The following is a 21,128-nucleotide window of genomic DNA, read 5'->3' as shown; positions in this document are numbered from 1 at the left end:
GTGTGTGTGTGTGTGTGTTGTCGAGGTGGAGTTGTGTAATGGAGCGATAACGTTTGTGCTGCCCTACATCTGCTCGGCATTACAGCTCACTGACCTGGGTGTGTGTGTGTGTGTGTGTGTGTGTGTGTGTGTGTGTGTGTGTGTGTGTGTGTGTGTCTGTGTGTGTATGAGCATTTCTTCATGACTAACCTGCTGTCTTTTCGTGTCACCCACTGATTATTTATGAATCCTCCTTTGTCTTCCATGAACGACGGTTAGCTTAGCTTAGCACAAAGAGTATGCTAGCATGCTAATAGTGTCAACATGTTTGACCAGTAGCTTAAATCTGGAATATTTTCAGTCATATTTAAGATTCCTCACACACGTGTTAACCCTTATTTACTGAGACCAAACCTCCCATTCGTGTTCAACGGAGTCCCATAAATTATTTACACCAATTCTGGAGTGTGTGTGTGTCTGTTTGTTGGGGGATGTGTGTGTGTGTGTGTGTTGGGGGATGTGTGTGTGTGTTGGGGGCTGTGTGTGTCTGTGAGTGTGTGTGTGTGTCTGTGAGTGTGTGCGCTCATTGTGACTCACAGCCCTGCAGCTTGTGTTCAAACTCGACCTCGTTTAATCCTCACAACATCTTCCCCATCTTTTCTCTTCCTCTATTATTGTTATTCTCGATTCTTCTATAGAGTATTTCTGACTTGTTATTGACACTGGTTGGGGGGCAGGAGTCAGTCCGCTGGGTTCGGTCAGACTCTTTAAATACACATTTGAGTGTATTTAAAGAGGGAGACAGGTGAATAATAGGTGAATGATACCGCACAAGGCTTTAGGCTGCTTACCAGGTTCCATCCTGGTGCTGAGGACGGACTCTACATTACTTATTGGGTGTAGCATCACACACTTGTTACTTGCAGTATAGTGATATTTGACATTTTGTGACAGTGGTCAATTGACCTGCACATTGATGCTGTGAAAAGACTTCTTCACATAGTCAGCTTCATTTACTGAAGGCAGTGATTCATCAATTGGGGAGTCCTAAAATAAATTACAATTCCTCATACCAGAGGTCTTCAACAAGGGGTCCGCAGAAAAACGATAGTGTTCAAACAAGTAGTCATCTGGAAATGAGAATATATCTAATCGGGCCTCAATATTCTCTCTTAACGTGTTTAACGAAGTAAAAGCGCTTCTTAACCAACAGGATTGTCCAGAAAAGGACGTGACGTGTTCCAGAAAACACTTCAGTCTTTAATGTAACATCTTATTTTGTTCATATGTGTAAACTGATACAGAGCGAATGAACGCGCTGTGTGATTGGCTGGGCTGCTGTCAGAGGGAGGAGCCTGTGGAAGGAGAAAGACAACCTGCTCCCGACCAGGTGATGTTCACAGTTACCATGGAGACTGAGCCTGAGCTTCAGTTACCATGGAGACTGAGCCTGAGTTTTAGTTACCTCCCTTTGTGAAACAAGCCAGAGTTTCCCTCATCTCAGGCTTAACTAACTCTGAGTTTACACTAAACCCGCTTCTTGAAACGGACCCCTGGTCAGAGTGACGTCATCATGAACTGTCCAATGACAGCCCAGCTGTTGTACAAAAATAACATGACGAGCAAAAGCTTTCAAGTCAGAAAGTAAATATTTCAGAAGAGCGCGCACGCACGCACGCACACACACACCGACGCACGCACACACACACAGACGCACGCACACGCGCGCACACACAGACGCGCGCACACAGACGCGCGCAGGGCTTCGGGTCAGTGTGTGTACAGACTGAAGCCCTCGGAGGCTAATTTAGTAAGTTTTGTAATTTGCAATTTGTGGTTTAACAAAATAAAACACACATTTTCAAAGCTCTGCTTTTACTCTGTGTATTAGTTACTTTACTGCAGTTATGGATCAATCAAAGCAGTGTGCACATCTCAATCGCTTCTGTGCAGCAGCCAATCAGAGGACGTATTGAAAAGTTCGATTCAGTGAAGCGAAAGACTACAGCGCCATCTAGAGGACACACAGGACACTTGAATCATTAAAACTCAATTGATGATCAACTGAATTGAATTATTTCCCCAATAGATGTTACATATTATAATTAGCAATTTTCATATATTTTATTTCTAAGATTTGTAAAAATGTCAAACCTAAAAATATCAAACCTTTGGTTTATGTATTCATTAATATTTTGCTTCTACTTTAGTTGTTTTTTTTCAATGTGTTTTATTTTCTGAAATAACATTTTACTACGCATTATTATTGTATTTTAACCTCATTCACCAGTAAATATTTCTCTGGGTTGAATAGAATTCATAAGTAGACATTGGATTTCATCAAACTCAGACGGACTCACCTGGGACTTGTAACCGTGGAGGAGGCGGGGTTTGGGGTCCTGCTTCTTTCCTCACAGCTTATAACCCCGCCCCCCAGAGCCCCGCCCCTTCCTCCAACACAAACTTCACTGGACGAATTCAAGTAAACATTTTGGTCCTTTTATACATTTAAAAAAAAATTCAAACCCCCATGTTTTAGTTACAGCACACAAAAGGTCAACCACAGTAACCCCCCCCCTCGCTGGCAGAGGAGCGGGCCGCGTCAAGAGGTCAAAGACGAGGTCAAACTATTACCTGAATCCAAAAAACAAACATCTGTAAAATGATTTAAATTCTTTACAAAATAAAAACAAACCTGAAACTAAGCTGAAAGTCTATTTACAATATCGTCTTAGAAACCGGTTTAAACTGATGAGACCTTTGACCTTTCACACTGAAAACCATGGTAGGTGCCCGAAAGAACAACCTATCAATCAAACACTAAGCTCACATAACCAAGCCCGCCCCCAAGTGCTCTGATTGGTTGACTGACAGCATTATGTTGAATGAGATTCCTTATGCGTCACACATGTGTACAAATACACACTGACTGTGTGTAGGAGTACAAATACACGCTGACTGTGAGTAGGAGTACAAATACACACTGACCGTGTATAAGAGTACAAATACACGCTGACCGTGTGTAGGAGTACAAATACACGCTGACCGTGTGTAGGAGTACAAATACACGCTGACTGTGTGTAGGAGTACAAATACACACTGACCGTGTGTAGGAGTACAAATACACACTGACCGTGTGTAGGAGTACAAATACACGCTGACCGTGTATAAGAGTACAAATACACCCTGACCGTGTGTAGGAGTATTACAGCTGTACCGCAACCTTCAGTGGCGACCGTCTAAAAAAACGCTCGTCGGTGTTGAAGAGCTTGAAAGGAGAGAATTTAAAAGTTTACAGCAGTTTAGTTAAAAGACAAAGTTCTGTTTCTTCGGGACAAAAGAACCTGAGACTGTGGATCAATGATCCATCAGATGATCACACTGATCATTATTCATAACTGAGGGTTCGATACCGTACGACACCACTAGAAAAGCTGCAGCAAGTCTCGGTCTCCAGGAAAAGCGCTGAGTCATGGTTTACATTTCATTTACCTGACACAGCAATACGCTACCAATCGATTACCAATCATTACCAGGCTCACGCGGGGCCTTCGGGGGGCTCACGCGAGGCCTTCGGGGGGCTCACGCGGGGCCTTCGGGGGGCTCACGCGAGGCCTTCGGGGGGCTCGTATTTCACAGGAACGGAGGGCGGCAACGTTTGGTTTCCAGGACACTACAGGGACAAAGTCAACAAACCAAAACAAACAAAGACATCTGAACTCTATTCCCCTGGAGAACCCCTAGAACAAATCAAACACACGCGGGGACAGCAGACTACGGGGACAGAGGTCCGGGAAACGTCCCTGATAAGGTCCAGAGTCAGATAGGACTGTGGGAGAAGCCCTTGGGGATCGGACTGGTATCAGTCCGGCGTGCAGCGGGAAGCTCCTGAAGATGGACAGATGTTCTGGTCACTGTGATGGTTTGAGGGACTACGAGACTGCTGGACCGGAGCAAACCAGCCCGCTCATGTTCTGGTCCAGATTGGCCCTGTTGGTAGAGGGCTTTACTGTCTGTCTCGTGGTCGGACTCCAGCTGATGTTGGAGAGCAGACAGGAAGTGACATCATTTTGTAGTCTCCATGTCTATTCTGAAACATCTCAGTTGACAGGCGGGACATTTTTCAGTCTAGATTTTGGGCTGGTGGATCCGCTGCAGCAAGACGTCAGGAAGTGGGTCGGGGGACGGACCAATCCAGGACCAGGTCTTAAAAGGGACACATGTGGACTCTTGAAGTTCTGATAACATCTTATATATTATCTAAAAAGAAAGACTGACGGAAGGAGACTAGCGGAGGACACGCGGCCCGGCTGTCCATCTGGAGTACCAATGAGACGGGACAAGTAGACGGCTTAGGACGAGCTAGTCGTCTTCGTCCCCGTCATCCTCGCCTTCGTCGTCCACGTCTCTCTTCCTCTTCTCTCCCTGAACGCCGGCCTGCTCCTCTGGACACGCGGGGAGAGAGAGAGAGACAATCAGGGGAGGGAGGGGGGGGAGGGTCCGACCAATCAGATCAGCAGGCCCACGCTTCACTCACCTTCCTCCTCCTCCGCAAACTCCTCTTCATCGTCGTCGTCGTCCTAAGGGGAAGAATACAGAAGATACTTTCAAAATAAAACAGGCAGCTCGTTTCTGATTGACTTTAAATCTATTCATCGGGATCATCGAGTCATGTGACCTTCAAGTCATGTGACCAGTCAGTTCTGTCTTAACAGAATTATAGAGCCGTGGTATTATTCAATTTAGGGAGAACTTCAGTTATTAATACAAAAGTGAAAACTATTAAAAATAAACCTAATGTAAAACACTGTGCTCTTCATCATCATCATCACACTCAAGAGGACGAGGTCGTCTCCTTTCGGCACATGTTTTGGTTCTTATGGGCCCGGCAGCCTTGTGCATCACCCACCTGATCGGCCCGGTTCGGCCCCGCATCCCCCCCCTCTGAGCCGTCCTCGTCTTCGTCCTCGTCATAGTCTCCGGCGGGCGCTGCCCCGTCCTCCTCTGTAAAAGAGAGCGGGTTCAGGCGGTGGACCAGCGCCGGCTGTGGTTTGGGGGGCGGGGGGGGGGGGCACTGACCTTCGTCGTCGGCCTCGCTGTCGGGCGCCTCGTTGTCCTCCTGGTCGAAGCCGTCCAGGTAGGTGACCTGAGGCAGCAGCTCGAACACGCTGTCCCTGTAGTCCTCCAGGGACGTGATGTCACAGTTGAAGAGGTCCAGACTCTGGAGGCTCTTCAGGTTTTGCTGCAGTAGTGAAGAACATCTCAGAGGGTCTTATTTCAACATTTCATTCAAATCAAATGTTTTCAAACCCGTTTCAACCTTTAGTGCAAAGGAATATGACTGTGTGTCTCTATGTGTGCGTGTGCGTCTAGTAACAAAGATGTGTGTGTGTGTGTGTGTGTGTGTGTGTGTGTGTGTGCGCTCTGACCAGCGCCTCCACGTTGCTCAGCTCCTTGATCTTGTTCCCGCTGAGGTTCAGGTACGTCAGGTTCGGACATTTCTCCGACAAAGTTCCCAGAGAGCCGCACAGGTTGTTGTCACTGAGCTCCAGCTACACAACCAGAGACACACACAGCGTGTGAACACATGTACACACCACAATGTACAATAAAACATCTTTGTCGATCCGATAGCTGCTAACATGCTAGTTACGTTACCTTGTGCAGTTTGGGCAGAGAGGGCAGCTTGGCCAGCGAGCTCAGGCCCACGTTGACCATGCTGAGGAACTCCAGCCCCGTGAAGGCCTCCGTCAGACCGTCCACCTCTCCGTCCGCACAGCGGCTGTTGTCCACCACCAGCTCCGCTATCTGGAGACACGGTTATTTAATGTCTGGTTGATTACTTCTCAGCCCCACGTCACGAATCAGTTATTAAAGCGACCTTTTGGTCGTGATTGACAGCCGTCTGGTCTCCAGAGACCAAAGAAGAGTTGTTGTTACACATTATAATTATGTCTGGAAATAAAAGTATAATATTAAGATCCATTAATAACTATGACGGCCTCTCTAAATTCGGAAGAAACATGTTACTTCCTGATGTACGGCTGCGATGTCGCGCGCCTCGTGACGTCATCGACAACCGGCAGCAGTGCTTCGTTATGGTTTCAGCCTGTAATTATAGATCTCCCCACTTTTATTACCCAGAGTTCCCTCCGGTTCTTCTTATGTAACCACCCTCAACGTTCCGGCCTGCAGGCCGGTGGGTTTGCGTGCGCGTGGTTTAACCTTCTATAATCTTACGTGCACGTTGAGTGCGCGTGTGCTAAGCGTCCTTGCGCACGCGCCATCTGTCGCCCCCCGTCGACATGACAACAGGAGGCTCTCAGTTTGAACCGGTCCGGTTCAATAACTTAATCACGACGTCATAACGCGTATGAACCCGTATGTTGTTGACGAACGGCCGATGAAGACGGAAATCCGGTGGAGGTTAAATCCCAGTCGACTAACGCCATTTTGGTTCGTGACGACGCGCGCGGCTCGGGAGGCGTCGAGGTTTAACCGGAGAAACGCCGTTAATCCTGTTGACCTCTGTACCTTGTAGGGGTCACCTGAGTAGTCTGCGGATCACCCCGCGTGCGCCACCGAGCCGGCCCGCAAACGTCATCACGCAAAGGAACACGAAGCCCGGCGAACAACCGCGCGTTCGGTTCCCGCGGAGACGGACGGCGCGTTCCCGCCTTTAAACCGTCGGTGCTTAAAATGTCCGCTAGTCGGGCGCGAGGCGGCGGTAAGTCCCGCTCGGACTCCCCTGAGACCCGGACGTGGCGCTGCCGGTTACAAGTTGCCGCCGGGGGGCTTTGGGACTTTTTAACGGTAACCGGCGGGACGCGGTGGGACTTGAGCCATTAACCGTTAGTTGTAACGGTTCAACGTGAGAGGCGGGGGATGCTTCGACATCCATCCGCGCGTCCAGCCGGTAGCCGATCAAACTGATCGATCGGGACAGGCGGGCGGTGTAGCTCGGTGAGCGGACCCCATGTGACGGGGGCCGGGGGGGGGTGGGGGCGTCCTCCCGGGCTTCCTGCCAACTATAGAACTGTTATTCGAACAAAGATGGCGCTCACCTCCGCCGGGCTGCGGTTCCTCAGCTCCAGGGTGATCCTCTTCTTCATGTCCATGGCGGCCACAGCAGCTCCGGGATCAGAGCGGTCTGCTCTCCTCTGATGGCCACAGTTCGCCCACTGATCCTCCATGATACCCCGCGCGCGGTCCCGCCCCCATCGCGCCTCTGCGCCGCTCTCATTGGTCGGCGGGCCCGTCGGTCAGGAAAGATCGGCCATAATCCGCCAGCCGGAATATCCCCGCTTTATGGCGGCTTTACATATCACGGAATAAATCGGTGTTTATCCGTTAAAATGACCACATCAAATCACTTGATTGTCCCTAACAACAGCACAAAACTATCATGTAGGAATAGATGTAGAAAAACAACTAAACCGAGAATATAAAACAGTGGAAGGTGATTGAGTACATTTACTCAAATTCAATCGGATGTACTTCACTTGATTACTTCTATTTCCTGACACTTTTATTCCATTTATTTATTCCCCGTGGTAAACAGAAATTATTTATTTTATTTGACAAATAATTAAACATATAACCAGTCAATTTTATGAATAAGGTTCTATATTACTATTTTTACTTCACTCAGATCATGATTGATTTTTACATTGTAATAAAAACAATTAATCAAAGCATATTTGTCAATCATGATGAGTATTGAAGAAGACGATGCGCTGAGATCGAGCAACAGCTTAATATAGAAAATATTGTTTGTGTGTTTGATTTGTTAGAGATTGAGATTATGAACAATCATTATAATATATAATAAACAAACACGTTATTTTTATTTAAGATAAATGCATTTCATGAAAACGTGAATCCACCGTGTTGAGAATGAAGAGAAATGAATAACGGAGGTGGTTGACCTCTTGACCTTGGAAGCAACAGATTGTTCAACTGCTTCGGAGTTTATTTTGGCCTTCAAGGTCAAAAAGAAATGTTGGCGACACATTAAACATCTTGAACTCTGTTGACACCTTTTTAATAGAATTAATCTGCTTGTTTTATCAGTGAAAATCATATTCAGTATATGTTTAACTTGATTCATTTGAGTAGTACAAGTAAAATGTTAACTATAAATATATTTTAATTTATCCTTAACCAAGTTAGCCGGATCATCTTCAGGATGAGAGGACGTAGTTCAGCTTTTCGGTTCCCTGAAGCACGTTTGTCTGATTCACCACAGCAACACATGGAAAGACTTAAGCAAAGGTTCATGTGAGCTGCTGGATCAGTTCATCAGTCGTCATTGATGAAGGAGCCACATCAGTTCGATGAACGTTTTATAGGGAGAAACTTCTCCGAGATCAAAGACCCGTTCAGCCGCCATGACGTCCTGTACGAGCGCTACAGATGCTGAGGACCAGAACCATTTATTCACAAGAAGATTTCCCCGTTACGTGACGAACACCACACCCTGCAGCCCAGCGTCCACTGTCCCACACTGTCTCTCACACTGTCCCTCAGACTGTCTCTCATACTGTCTCTCACACTGTCCCTCAGACTGTCTCTCATACTGTCTCTCAGACTGTCTTACACACTGTCTCAGACACTGTCTCACATACTGTCTGCACGGTGTTGCGATGCAGAGAACATCTGGAAAGCAGCTGCATGTCGTGCTCTTGGTAAAGTTCTGTTGGTTTATTTGTCTCTTAATAAACTGGATGTTCCACATTTCACTGCTTCAATTGATCAAATGTCTGCTGATGAACGATGGATCTATAATGATTCTCACACACATGTAATGAACTAGTTCTATGTGGTCGTCTACACACGTATGATACATAAGCTGATACATAGATCCTGTTCATTCGTATCAATCTGGTTCTTTGGGTTTGTTTTCATCTACATACTCTGAAGGAGTTGAGATCTTTATTCTCATTGATGATGATCATCATGAAGCCTCCTGCCAGCAGACACAGTTAAATAAAATCTGATTGATTAGTGACGAGGCCCTAAAATGAGCGTCACATTTTACCACCACGCATAACGTTACCTTGTGTGATACTTTGTGGGGCTTGTGGCCTCCAGGGGGCGCTGTCAGTCTTTAGCATCATTATAGGATTCATTTCATTTTGTATCGCAAATCTGCCTCATGTGTCTCTACAGCGTGAAGACACGTGACGTCCTCTGTCCACAAACCATCACATCATCACAGGAAAAACTCCCCACACAATGAAAACGCTTCCATGGGGAAAAAAGGGAAGACACCTTCAGTGAGACAGAGGACGATCCGCCCCGACTGATGGACGGACAGAATGAACAACGTAAAAGACGCACAATACGGTCAATTCATCGGACAGAAAGGATTCAAACACACACGTTATCTCCTCATATTTAAGTTTAAGTTTATTTGCCTGGTTGATCGTCGGTGATCGACTCTTCTGGCGATTATCATGATGACATCTGGTCCAAACTATGGAGACGGTTTGAGCAGATCAGCCTCTGAGGAACCGAGACGAGAGTTAATCATCTGGTTAACGTCATCTGGCTAACGGGGCGTTTGATACGAGGAACAGAGACCCGGTGCAACGCATTGAAAACACAACAAAGTTCCAAAAAGTGTTTATATTCCAGGTTACCAGCAGAGGCATCGTCATCGCTGTCGTGGTCACGGTGAAGCGTTCAGGTACAGTTACAAAAATACGACTTTATATGTACATAGAAAAAGGTTTGCGTTTTGCTGATCTTATAAAAATAACTATCGTACTCAACTGAAACGCCGGTCGGTGCCCCTTTAAAAGATGCTTATTAACAGAACCACAGCCGGGAATTCTCTTCCAAACGCTGCTCAATGGGAACAGTTTTGCTCTTCGGCAACATCCATTTTGTGGGAATCTTTCAAACTAAGTAATAATCTTCAAAATATGAATATATAATAAACAATTACGAGCTGAAGGTGGATTTTGCTAAAATAATAATTTGTGAATAAAGGTTTTCATGATGGATCTGGTTCAGTCGCTCCGTTTGGAATCACTTCCCCTCCGTTAAACATGATGACATCAGATCCAAAACACTAAATGTTAGTAATTATTAGGAGTTGTTTTAGTGTCCAAAGAGTCCAGCAGGTTTGTTTGGGATGCAGCGAGGTTTAAAAGACGGCATCAGAGGAACATCAGGGAATAAAGGGATTTAAAGGAGACCAACCGTCCAAGTTCCACAAATCAAACAACACAAACAGGTGAAAACTGTCGGACTTCCTGCTCTGTGAGTCCTTCGATTCTCCGGGGAAGCAAAATGGTGCGTCGAAGCGCAACCGAGGAACAAACATGGCCGTCAACCCCCCCATGCTGTGATTTAGTCTAAAACAGAAGATCAATGAGCCTTTGGCCTCCGTCTCCTCCGTCCATTTGGCACCAGCTCCGTCTCCTCCTGCTGAAGACGTCTGCTCATTCGTCTTCTTTGTTTTTTATGGCCATTTTGTTCCTCGTCCTCCACGCTGTCTTTTTGTTGGAGAGTCTTTATGGTGCACCCCCCCGCTCCCCCACCTCCCTGTTAAGAGCTGACCTCCGTCGTGTCTCCGCCCGTCTCCACCAGCGTTACCTGCCCCTCCTCCCCCTCCATGATGATGCCTCCCTCCTGCAGCACCACCATCTCCCCCTCCTCCTCCACCATGCCGGCCGGCTCCTCTTCGTCCTCCTCCCCCCCCACCACCTCCTCGGGGCTGGCCGCGTTGGCAGCGGCAACGGCCGCGTTGTTGGCCTGAGTTTGAGACATGGCCTCCAGCTTGACCCGGTACTCCTCGGCCTCCTGCTCCTTACGCATCAGCTGCTGCCGGTACTCCTGGGCCTTCCTGTTGGCCTCCTGCAGCTGCCTCTGCAGCAGCTCCTGCAGGAGGAGGAGGAGGAGGAGGAGGAGGAGGAAGAGTCACAGATCAAACTCACTGATCAAACAGTTTCACATTTAGTTTATTTCTCTCTTTAGTTGAGAGCACCATCATTTAGCTTTTGACTTAAATAATATACAACTGAAATATAAATGATCAATATACATTTATCAGGAAAATATATTGATAAGTTGGAACCTTCACGCTCACCGTTTCTCCAGAGTCGTGGTTGTTGGTCACCTCCAGCTTCCTCTTCCTGGAGGGCGCAGCCTGAGGCTCCTCCGTCACCACCTCCTCCGTCACTGCGTTGGCCGGCACCGCCAGCACTGTGAAGACACAGCATGCATCAACACACACGCACACGCACACACGCACACGCGCACACACACACGGGAGGCGGGGCCGTACTCTGCTGTCCGTGCTGCATGGTGACGAAGAAGGGCGGAGCCATCCCTCCCGTGGTCTGCAAGTTGCCGTGCTGGTCCGTCACTATGGTGATGACCCTCTGACCCCCCTCGTTGACCACGGTGGCGTGCTGGATGTTTGAGTCCAGGGCGTTGGCGGCCATCGCTTCCTCCGAGTCGCCTGGAGGGAAACGCACAAACGTCAGCGCTTCAGGAGAAAAGGAGGACGAAGGTGGCGTCTGCGTCTCGGGCGGATCGAACCTGCGTTGGCTTTGTTGAGCAGCTCGGCCAGGTTCACCACCCCCCCCTGGATGCCCGGGATGCCCTGGATGATGAACTGCGGCTGGTTGGTGCTGCTGGTCTCCACGTTCATGCTCACCTGGTTCATGTTCACCTGGTTCTGCATTCCCTCCTGAGGGCCAGAGGTCAAAGGTCAGCAGTGTTCTCTAGCAGCCAGTGTCTCTCTTTACGGTGGTCACACGACACGTCTAGAGGCTCGTTTAGGTTCCAACCAGCTGGTTCAAATGCTCTTTACTCCATGACATCAGAAACCAACCAACGACATCGATTCAGTGTTTTAAGTCTGTTTGCACACAGAAACGTGCAAACGACCAGCCGGCCCTGAGGTCAAAGGTCGGTGTCACCTGCAGCAGCAGCATCAGCTCGGTGTTCTGGACGTCCACGGCGATGTCGAAGGGCGTCTTGTCGAACTTGCTGAGCGCGTGCACGTCGGCGCCGTGCTTGATGAGCGTCTCGGCGACGCCGTGGTGAGCGTGCTGCGCCGCCCAGTGCAGCGCCGTCATCTTCAGCATGTCTTTGGCGTTGATGTCAGCGCCGCTCTGGAAGGTCACAGACCGAACTTTGACCAGGTGACACTTTCATCGTCTTAAGTCACTTCATGTACTTTACACCTCATAATAAAACTTTCCCCATACTGGTTATTTGTGTGAGTTACTGAGTCCTCGGACCTTATTGTTGGTTTGAATTCAAATGCAGCAAATTGAATTTAAAGGAGAATATTTGCCTCTAGTATCAACGTTAATTTAGCTTTAGAACATACTGATTATTACATATATTCTTATGCATCGTCTCAGGTTCAAACTGCAGCATCAGTTGAAGAGCGTCGTGGATTTGGGTCTTCAGTGAGCTGTGATGGCGGCTCAGCAGCCCGACCAGCTGAGAACTACTGACCTAGAGGACTCATGTGGGACACTTCGATACTTCAGTGAGGAACCGTCCAAAGAAATAAGTCTCTACAGTGTCCTCACCCGGACCAGCAGCTCCACGATGACCGTGTGGCCCTCGGCAGCCGCCATGTGCAGCGGCGTGCGGTCCACCTTGGTGCGGGCGTCCCTGCTGACACCGGCCCTCAGCAGGACGTCGGCGGTGGAGTAATGGCCGTGCTGCGCAGCCAGGTGGAGCGGAGACGTCCCCAGCTGTAGTAATCGGTAATGTTAAAACACGCAGTGATAAGACGGAACAAACAGGATGTAGAGACTGAACATTTATACACACATTAGGGCCTACGACACATCGCACACTCTCTGGAATCGCATGCAATCATTCTTGGTGCTGCGCTATTAATGTTACATATAAATGTAAAAATAAGTTGATTTTCCTTGTGCAAAGGGGGGCGGGGCTTAGGCAGCGCGCACAGACACAGGGCGACGCCCTGCCGCCTTTCTGCTGGACACATTTTCTTGAACCCGACTGAGTCCGATGCTTCGCCTGCTCCGTGTCTCCGCCCCCCTTATTCTTTTTTTGGTTTTATTTATATTAGGATATATTTTTCACATTCTAATGTCTAACTATTCTGACAAATAAACCGTTTTATTACTATGCTATTATATTGTCATGATGTCATCAGTGGCATAAAATGGTCTGAAAATTGCAATAATATCATATCGCAAAATGTTGGTGCAATAATCGCACAACAAAAATGTGATATTGTGACAGCCCGATATACACACACACACACACACACATATATATATATAGACATATGGTTATGTATATAGATAGATAGATATATGATTATGTATTACACCAAAGGCATAGTAACACCTGGAACTACTGACTTAATATCACATTACAGACCACCTGAAGCTAACGGCTAACGTCCAGAGGCTACATTCAGTAACAGTATATTGATTCCATTGGTTGGCGGTTAGCGCTGACGCTAGCCTCTCCTCCGTATGATCTAAACACTGATTGATTGTTCACAATGTTCCATGATCAGAGTGTTCCATGGCGCCATGATACGACCTCTTCTATTCTCTAACGCTAAAGAAAGGAGCTTCAATGCTTCCTCATTTAGCTCCTTCAGCACAGGAAACACTGCACCATCCTTTACGAAAGGAAAGGAGGAAATTCTGTCCCACAATTCCATGTTTAAATAGTGACGTTTCATTGGTCCGTTCAGGTTAACTAACGATGATGACGTAGAATCATGCGAGTAACACAAGTTGCAGCCATGTTAATGAAGTTTTACATGAAGGCATCTAAAGCTTCTTTGTAGCCGCTGCACACTGACGTCACCAACATGCGTCTCCGTCCATCAACTACGCAGCTCAGTGAGTTGATTCACTAAACACCGCCTAGTCCTTTCCTAACTCCTCATGAACTCTCCTAACCATCTGTCCTTGACCCTGTGACGGAAAAACACTTAGTTTACAGTCTCATGGTAACAATAAAGGAGACACACGACCCGGCTGATTCTCACCAGACCGTGGTCACAGAGACGGCGTCGGGGTCTCACCCAGTCGGTGGTGAACGGCGCTCCGTTGGCCATCAGGTTCCTGACCTCATCGTCTTGACCTTTGCGAGCCGCCTCCAGCAGACGCTTCCCGAGGTCCACCAGCGACATCTGGACACAACACGGCGAGCGATGAGTCGCTAAACGCTAACAGCAGGAATCCCATTCATACTGTTAAAGTAGATTTACTCACTCCACGGAGTCTGGAATAGTAATTTCACTTTTCTGATACTTATTTTATACTTTGAACAACTTCCCCAGGTTGTACAACGTATGAAGTACTTTTACTTGTAATATTTGAACACAGTACTTTCAGTGTGGTCTTGGGGTTTTTACATTTTGCAAGCATATTTTTCCAGTATTTAATTAGTACTTTTAGTTGCAAAAGAGTATTTTCACGTTGTGCTAATATTATTTTTACCAAAGTAATTTCAGTGTGGTATTACAACAGTTACCCGTGTACATTTACAGTATGATATCAGTCAGTATTTTCACAGTTTGGGACTGAAGTTGTCTTTGAGATTACGTCCTCCATGGGATGGCTGCTGTGGTTTGACTGGTAACTGTGGTTCTCTTTACTGGGAAAAGGGGCAAAGCTAGCGAAGTTCGTCGGACAGGCGGTGTCCGACAATGGGCTCCGCGGCTTTACACAGCGTTCCTCATTGAGACTGAACGGAGCGGGACGAGGGGCCATTTTACGCGCCTCCACGGGCAGAACAGAGTCCGCCATGTGCCACGTACCGCTTCTCCCCGCTGCCCGGGCCTCAATCCACCGGCACCGCCGTTCAAAACCGGCCCCCGCCGCACGCACGCGATAACGGAGACAACGGACAGGAAACCGTATGGTATTAAGGTGTTGGTTTTCCGGGGGAAGTCACACAGAAATCTCCTCTTTTACATTCGGGAGAAGAAACCACTTCCACATCCGGTTAGCTGCGGGCGCGCGCGGACGGCGGACCGGCCTCGCGCCGCTCTGCTTCATTCGAACGCTTTTTTACGGCCGTTTCACACGTGAAGACCAAATATAAAGAAACGTACCGCGTGTAGGTTTGCGAGAGCCTCTGCTAAGCTAACGTTAGCACGCTAGCACCGGCAGAAATCCCTGCGCGGCTGAAGCGTTTTTTCCGTTCTCGTATTCCCCGCGTGTAGGAACAAACAGGTCGCTGGTGTGCGCTCCTTCCGTCACAAAACGCTAAACACGGACATTGTGGCGCCTTCGCAGCTCGACGGGCTCCTTCGGGGTTTGTTTACGGCGGAAAGTTAGCGAACGGCTACAGGATATTATGGATGTGGCCTTCAACATAAGAGCATCCCACTGTAAGAGTTCAAGTAAAAGGTTTTTCATTTTTCAGTGACTTATTTAGTTATTAACATTTAGCAGTTTTATTGTTATTTTAAGTGTTGGACCATTTTTTCAATTCTGCGTTATCGTATTTTGCAATGTGAAGCACTTGGTTCTGCATGCTTGGATGAAAACTTATTTACAATCAAATTAAGATTAATTGGAAATAATCGATTTAAACGATGGAATACAGCAATTTTTGTTTTATCTATAAACAGAAGATTTGGATAAAGTAACGTTAGTAAGAATTTAACTAACTACAACACTCGAGTCCATGGTTTATACTGAAAGGTCCTGACAGGAAGTCTTCGTTATCGCTGGTGTTTACTTGCTAGCCTTTGTTAGCCGTTAGCCTCTTTGCAGGCACACCGTTAGCATGTTAAATTTGAACGCGTTATACCTTGTTCTTTCGTAGGTTCCCGGAAGATTACGTCCCCTGGCGTGAATCGGATTCTCCGGTAATTTACCTGCCTCGACGGATTTTTAAAAAGCGTTACTTTTTGTATTTTTATTTCTGGTACAAATATGGCGGCCTTGCGACACCGGAGGAGGAAGCCAGAGTAGGTTAACCTCCCTGTGGGCGGGCTCTGTGTCCGCTGCCCCTTTAACAGACCTCAAGTCAGTGTGAGCGGCAGGCTCACGGCGCGGTGCGTGGAAACACAGGCAAACGCTGACCTCAGATCAGCCGGTACATGGTTCGCGTTCCTGCCTGCAGAGCTCGGACGTCCCTGATGTTCAACTGAAGCGGTTTGTTTGTACCAGGCATTTTGATAAAAATTTAAATCAACAAGCTGATCTGAGCTCTTTTTAAGTGATTTTAACATGATTCTGATATTTTAATTTTAAGGTATTTCAAAACATTTGCGTTTGTTTTTCATCCACATTATAATTTGTTATATTTAAAATACGTTTTTTGATTACTTTTTTTTGAACTACCCAATATTTTGAATGTTTTACATTACACATATATAGATAGAATATTTGGTTTGGAATTAATGGGGGGGACAAATAAGTTGAATTCCTACTTATTTGTAATTTATTGACCAAATAAACAGCCTTCATCAAAACAAAGGAGCCTTTTTAGATTTTTTTATTACTGTTAAGGTTTATTTGACCCCTTTGTGGAATTAAATTTCTCTCTAATATTTGAAGAATTTTTGGGTAATTTTGAGCAACCAAATGAACATTTACTCGACTACAAACAAATATTTGAAGCAATTTAAATTTCACATTCAAGGTGGATGTTCTTTATTAATGAATGTTATTTTAAGTTTATTTTAAAACACAAATAAGATAACACACTTTATCTGTTGTCTTTATACCTAAATAAATGTTTTATTCAAGCAATACGGTGAGGCAGTACTTTATCGTCCAATAATGTAACACCTCTAACAGTTACATTATTGAAGATAAAGTACTGCTTCAAGTACCTTGTTCCTTTTATAATCCGGTTACCAGCAGCATTATAATTAGTATGTAAATAGCTGCCTTTCACCACCAAACGTTGTGTCTCATTTCAGTAGTCTAGAGACAAATAGTCTCTGTACGTGAAAACAGCATCTGGTCTCTCATCATGTCACTCACTCACATCGCTGTCGACGTCCACCTTCATTGTTCGGTTGTGAAAGCTCACGTTGCCACAAACCGATCAAACTGATCGTTTGTGGGATTTCCGTTTTTTTTCAGTGATCGCCGCCGAGCTAAAAGCTAAAATGTCAACTAACGGTTGTGCAAAATCTAACCTGCTCCTCTGAGTGCGCAGTGATACGGAACCGTCGGGTCAATGTGAGCAGCAACTGTAGGTTATCACTCGATGATGCACCGTGACTCACTCTCAACCAATCAGAGCGCTGGATTTCATCTGGCCGGAATGTTGTTGGAAACATGCTATGAAGTGAAATAAACAGTTTAATGTGTAAAACATGTCATTAATAACAGGGATGAATTTGGACTTTACGTTTTATTGTTGGCAGGATTTACATTCTGACAAATTGCGCTGCAGTTTTTCTTCGTCTGGATCCAGTTTGAGTTCCGCTAAGAAAAACAACATGAGAAATACATAAATAAATTCATACGATGACTTAAATAAATTCATAAAGAGACTTAAATAAATTCATACGGTGACTTGAATACATTCATAAAGAGACTTAAATAAATTCATACAATGACTTAAATAAATTCATAAAGAGACTTAAATAAATTCACACGGTGACTTAAATAAATTCATAAAGCAGCTCAGGATCAAAGAACCCAAAAAGGCACAAATGGAAAAAGACAAAAACTTTAGTCTCAGTGCGCTTAAATGAATAAATATGACAGAAAAACATTTGTTCAATAAATCAGAAGCAGATCAATAGTGTCCACGTCAGCAGGAGTTACAATCCTCATACAGATCTGGGATCTGTGTCACGCGGTGAGTCCAGCTTCATTGTGCTCATAGTTCTAATGAATAACATCTGTAAGAATAATAATAATCATAGTATAAGGTGCAGATGTTTACTTGTTCTAAACTAATGAAACATGTTTCTACTGTCCTTGTGCAAATATTTAAATTGTTAATTCCTTTTCTGTTTGACTTGTTTCAGCAAAGATTATTTTCTTATTAATAATCACCTTCGTGACAGGATTACCATAGTTATTATTGTCATGAAGTTGGACTCGGGATGGGATACAGATTCCAGGTCATTAACACGTCAGTTGACTCTTCAAATGAATGTTTAGACAAAAAGCTGTGGGAGTTTAATCTGAACCAGGATCAGCCTGTGCAGCACTCGGCTTTAATGTGAAAACCACGCTCTTATCTCGTTGACTTCCTTAAACAGTCTAAAAGATGCTGATCTGGGGTCAGACAATGGATGATCTGTGATCGGAGGTCAGGTGGGGGTGGAGGTGGTCTGGGGTCAGAGGTCGGGTGATGAGCGTTGTGTTTCAGAGCAGCAGCTTTAGGTCAGCCAGCAGAGCGTCCACGTCGGCGATCGGAGCTCTCCAATAATTAAAGGAGGAAAACTCGGTCATCTCACCCTGTGGAGAGGAATGACAGACAGACAGACAGACAGACAGACAGACAGACAGACAGACAGACAGACAGACAGACAGACAGACAGACAGACAGACAGACGACAGACAGACAGACAGACAGACAGACAGACAGACGACAGACAGACAGACAGACAGACAGACAGACAGGAGGTAGAATTTTAAAGAACAAAGTAAACATTAATCGCGTAAACCCTGACTTGTCGGAGTGTCGCCTCACCTCCTCATCCTGAGTCCTCAGGGAGGAGGACTTGTCCTTTCCTTTGATGCTATTGGCCGGTGTCCTGTCACTCAAACCTAAGTCCTCCAGCTCCGTCAGATCGAGGGAAGGGATTGGCTGCCTCCAGAAGAGGAAGGACTCGTATTGGCTCTTGGATTTCTGCATCTTATTTCAGTCTAAAGGTTAAAAAAGATCATGAGGTAGGAAATGAGGTACAAAAACACAAAGACTGAATACAGAAGGAACAAAAACATACTAAGTCTCTTTTCAAACTTGGCTTTATTATTTATGTGGGTATATATATATATATATATATATATATATATGGGTATGTATACATATCTATATCTATATATATAGATATGTATGTGTATATATTTAATTAATACATTTATTTATTGTGATATTTATAATAGTTGCAATATTCTGAATATTGTTTTATTTACATATATATATATATTCAATAATGTACTGAATTGTTTGAATGAGATGTCCTTTATTATTATTTTATTATGTTAAAATGTTAGAATAAATGTTAAATATTTAATGACTGGTTGGTTGGTCCTAACAAAAAAATCCACCAGCCGCCACTGATTTTTATTTCACACGAGTTTAAGCAAATCTGAATTATTATTCGGATAAATGATAAACAGCTAGCAGATCAACTGACTCATCCTCTAGCAGAGCTGATAGATCCAACAGGCCCTGAACGCCTCAACCGCTATAAATCATCCTACAGGATCTTCTTTGTCCTCTGACTGTTAAAAAGGGAAACTATTAGACATATTTATTCAGATTCCTGAAATGACTCCAGAACAGAAACCGGGTCATGACGTCACCTGCAGACTGAAATAGAAGCGGTGGTCCATCAACCAGACTGCGTTCATGTTTTTTCTGATTTAACGCGAGACGCAGGTTCTCCGGTTCGGACGAACCGCAGCGAGTCATGATTCGCGTGAGCTGCCTGTTTGTTATGGATGCAGCGTTGTTATCGATCATCGATCGGGTTGATCAGAGGCGTTGGCCGCGTCTCTGCTGCTCACCGAGTGGACTTGATGCATCACCGCCATCCTTAAACCTCCAGGTTTTAACACCAGTGACCAGCTGCCACTCAAAACGCAGAAACATATGACGTGATGTGATGACAGTGACGTGTGTTTACCTTCGTGCTTCCGGTGAGAAAGTGAAGGTTTCTGAGGGTTTCTTCTTTGTTCTGTTTCCCCTTTGGTTTCAGACGATGCTTCTCTGACACTGCAGGTGAAATGAGCTCTGCGCGTGCGTCAAGCTCACCTGAGTATACATAGGACTTCCGCTTGTACCTTTCAAAAGAAAAGCCCATTTTTCTCTTTAGTTAATGAACTCATTCATGGCTTAAAAAAACACGTTCACACATTGAATATATTTACAAATAATAGCCAACGTATTATTTGTTTATGGCACAAGTCAACCTTTGGACATATGTTTGCATTTGGTTTAATGAGAAAACGTTTGACTGGTAGTATATATAAAATAGATGTTCTGTATTTTGATCAGTGGTTCCTAAATAAAGTAAGATATTCTTTGTAAAAGAATGAAATTGAAATTACAGTACAGTCTGACGGCATGCAGATCAATAATTCAATATGACATTAATGCCTCTACAAAACATAATAAAGAGAATATTCATTATGTCAAATAAGGTGACAATAATGTGTCTCTATATATATAAAACGGGGTCGTCGTGGCGCAGGGGTTAGAGAAGGTGAAGCACAAGGTTGGTGGTTCAATTCCAGGCTGCCCCATGTTCCATGTCGAAGTGTCCCTGAGCAAGACACCTGACCCCTAATTGCTCCCCGGGCAAAAATGTGAAAAAGCCATGTGTTTAAAATGTAATGTAAGTCCCTTTGGATAAAAGCGTCTGCTAAATGACCTGTAATGTGATGTGATGTAAAACAACATTTTTAAAGTGTTAATTTATTGAACACATTTAAGTAAAACAAACAGCGTGCCCTAAAATCAACATGTGTTTTAATGTTTCATGTTCAAACCTGATAATTCACTGTTATTTTGATGTTTCATTCATTTGATTAAGAGCTAACGCTGTCAAATAATGTACCAGGAGGTTTGAGCCTCAGAGGTTGATTTTTGCATTTATTTTGAAAGATAAATTGTAACTTCCGGTATGTGCGGGACACACAAACATACACATATAAACGAACGCTCTATTTAAAGACAGATCAATAATTTAAACATACAATTAGAACCACGCAGTTCCATAAGTACAGAACCTGAATTTCAAATATTATAGTAAACTAAATAAAACGCTAAAATATTATGTGTCCTTGTACGTATGACATATTTTGGCAATAAATGTTTCCTGATTCTGAAATATTTGGATTTTTTCATTTTCAGCTAATAACTTTAAATGAATGTGTTTGATTCACTGTTAATTGAAAGGATTTTCCATCTTTCATAACATCCGTGAGCATCTTGAGACCAGGTCTGGCCTCGTGGTTCTGAACCAC

At 45.1% G+C, this 21,128-nt stretch overlaps 3 protein-coding genes and 2 long non-coding RNA genes across 14 annotated transcripts; 2 read left to right on the top strand and 3 right to left on the bottom strand.

Moving 5' to 3' along the window:
• Window positions 1-2,459: 2,459 nt before the first annotated feature.
• On the bottom strand, window positions 2,460-7,312 carry anp32e (acidic (leucine-rich) nuclear phosphoprotein 32 family, member E). Of its 5 annotated transcripts, none has more exons than XR_013450912.1 (8): window positions 7,044-7,259; window positions 5,638-5,787; window positions 5,409-5,531; window positions 5,059-5,221; window positions 4,889-4,983; window positions 4,517-4,559; window positions 3,573-4,424; window positions 2,460-3,528 (listed from the first exon to the last, which is right to left on the bottom strand). XR_013450912.1 is itself a non-coding variant. In XM_040188376.2 (7 exons), exons 1-7 carry the CDS (start codon window positions 7,170-7,172, stop codon window positions 4,342-4,344), a joined length of 786 nt encoding a protein of 261 aa, XP_040044310.2. In that variant the 5' UTR covers window positions 7,173-7,312; the 3' UTR covers window positions 2,460-4,341. The 5 variants fall into 5 exon arrangements, 2 of the variants coding, with proteins under 2 accessions (XP_040044310.2, XP_040044313.2); XR_013450911.1 differs by having other exon boundaries at window positions 2,460-3,550; window positions 3,595-4,424; XR_013450913.1 differs by lacking the exon at window positions 7,044-7,259 and adding an exon at window positions 6,514-6,794 and having other exon boundaries at window positions 2,460-3,550; window positions 3,595-4,424.
• Window positions 6,161-9,999, top strand: LOC144383497 (uncharacterized). The gene is made up of 2 exons (XR_013450915.1): window positions 6,161-7,758; window positions 9,104-9,999. It is a non-coding gene; the product is annotated as an uncharacterized LOC144383497 (long non-coding RNA).
• Window positions 9,370-15,947, bottom strand: gabpb2a (GA binding protein transcription factor subunit beta 2a). 6 transcript variants are annotated; one of them, XM_040188373.2, is made up of 8 exons: window positions 15,769-15,947; window positions 14,030-14,137; window positions 12,540-12,707; window positions 11,916-12,110; window positions 11,533-11,683; window positions 11,276-11,452; window positions 11,078-11,193; window positions 9,370-10,869 (listed from the first exon to the last, which is right to left on the bottom strand). In XM_040188373.2, the coding sequence occupies exons 2-8, from the start codon at window positions 14,135-14,137 to the stop codon at window positions 10,537-10,539; spliced, it is 1,248 nt and encodes a 415-aa protein (XP_040044307.1). In that variant the 5' UTR covers window positions 15,769-15,947; the 3' UTR covers window positions 9,370-10,536. The 6 variants fall into 6 exon arrangements, with proteins under 6 accessions (XP_040044307.1, XP_077937200.1, XP_040044306.1 ...); XM_078081074.1 differs by having other exon boundaries at window positions 13,994-14,137; window positions 15,769-15,911; XM_040188372.2 differs by lacking the exon at window positions 15,769-15,947 and adding an exon at window positions 15,065-15,302.
• LOC144383496 (uncharacterized) lies at window positions 14,855-16,439 on the top strand. The gene is made up of 2 exons (XR_013450914.1): window positions 14,855-15,343; window positions 15,784-16,439. It is a non-coding gene; the product is annotated as an uncharacterized LOC144383496 (long non-coding RNA).
• An 874-nt stretch (window positions 16,440-17,313) lies between these two features.
• On the bottom strand, window positions 17,314-19,921 carry mllt11 (MLLT11 transcription factor 7 cofactor). Its single transcript, XM_040189354.2, has 3 exons — window positions 19,787-19,921; window positions 18,625-18,800; window positions 17,314-18,389 (listed from the first exon to the last, which is right to left on the bottom strand). The coding sequence occupies exons 2-3, from the start codon at window positions 18,787-18,789 to the stop codon at window positions 18,297-18,299; spliced, it is 258 nt and encodes an 85-aa protein (XP_040045288.1). The 5' UTR covers window positions 18,790-18,800; window positions 19,787-19,921; the 3' UTR covers window positions 17,314-18,296.
• Window positions 19,922-21,128: the final 1,207 nt, after the last annotated feature.

This window comes from Gasterosteus aculeatus, chromosome 10, assembly GCF_964276395.1.
Source record: "Gasterosteus aculeatus chromosome 10, fGasAcu3.hap1.1, whole genome shotgun sequence".
Taxonomy (NCBI): Eukaryota; Metazoa; Chordata; class Actinopteri; order Perciformes; family Gasterosteidae; genus Gasterosteus; species Gasterosteus aculeatus.
This window is presented reverse-complemented; position numbering and strand designations above follow the sequence as displayed.

Excerpts from the sequence above, each read along its gene's own strand:
- anp32e (XM_040188376.2), bottom strand. The coding sequence starts at position 7,172 with ATGGAGGATCAGTGGGCGAACTGTGGCCATCAGAGGAGAGCAGACCGC. Across the intron at positions 5,788-7,043 it reads GGAACCGCAGCCCGGCGGAG|ATAGCGGAGCTGGTGGTGGA; the intron begins GTGAGCGCCATC and ends CCGTGTCTCCAG. Across the intron at positions 4,425-4,516 it reads GTTTGCGGAGGAGGAGGAAG|AGGAGCAGGCCGGCGTTCAG; the intron begins GTGAGTGAAGCG and ends CCGCGTGTCCAG.
- gabpb2a (XM_078081074.1), bottom strand. The coding sequence starts at position 14,137 with ATGTCGCTGGTGGACCTCGGGAAGCGTCTGCTGGAGGCGGCTCGCAAA. Across the intron at positions 11,453-11,532 it reads GCTCAACAAAGCCAACGCAG|GCGACTCGGAGGAAGCGATG; the intron begins GTTCGATCCGCC and ends GTTTCCCTCCAG. Across the intron at positions 10,870-11,077 it reads ACCACGACTCTGGAGAAACG|GAGCTGCTGCAGAGGCAGCT; the intron begins GTGAGCGTGAAG and ends CTCCTCCTGCAG.
- mllt11 (XM_040189354.2), bottom strand. The coding sequence starts at position 18,789 with ATGCAGAAATCCAAGAGCCAATACGAGTCCTTCCTCTTCTGGAGGCAG. Across the intron at positions 18,390-18,624 it reads TGAGGACTCAGGATGAGGAG|GGTGAGATGACCGAGTTTTC; the intron begins GTGAGGCGACAC and ends TCCTCTCCACAG.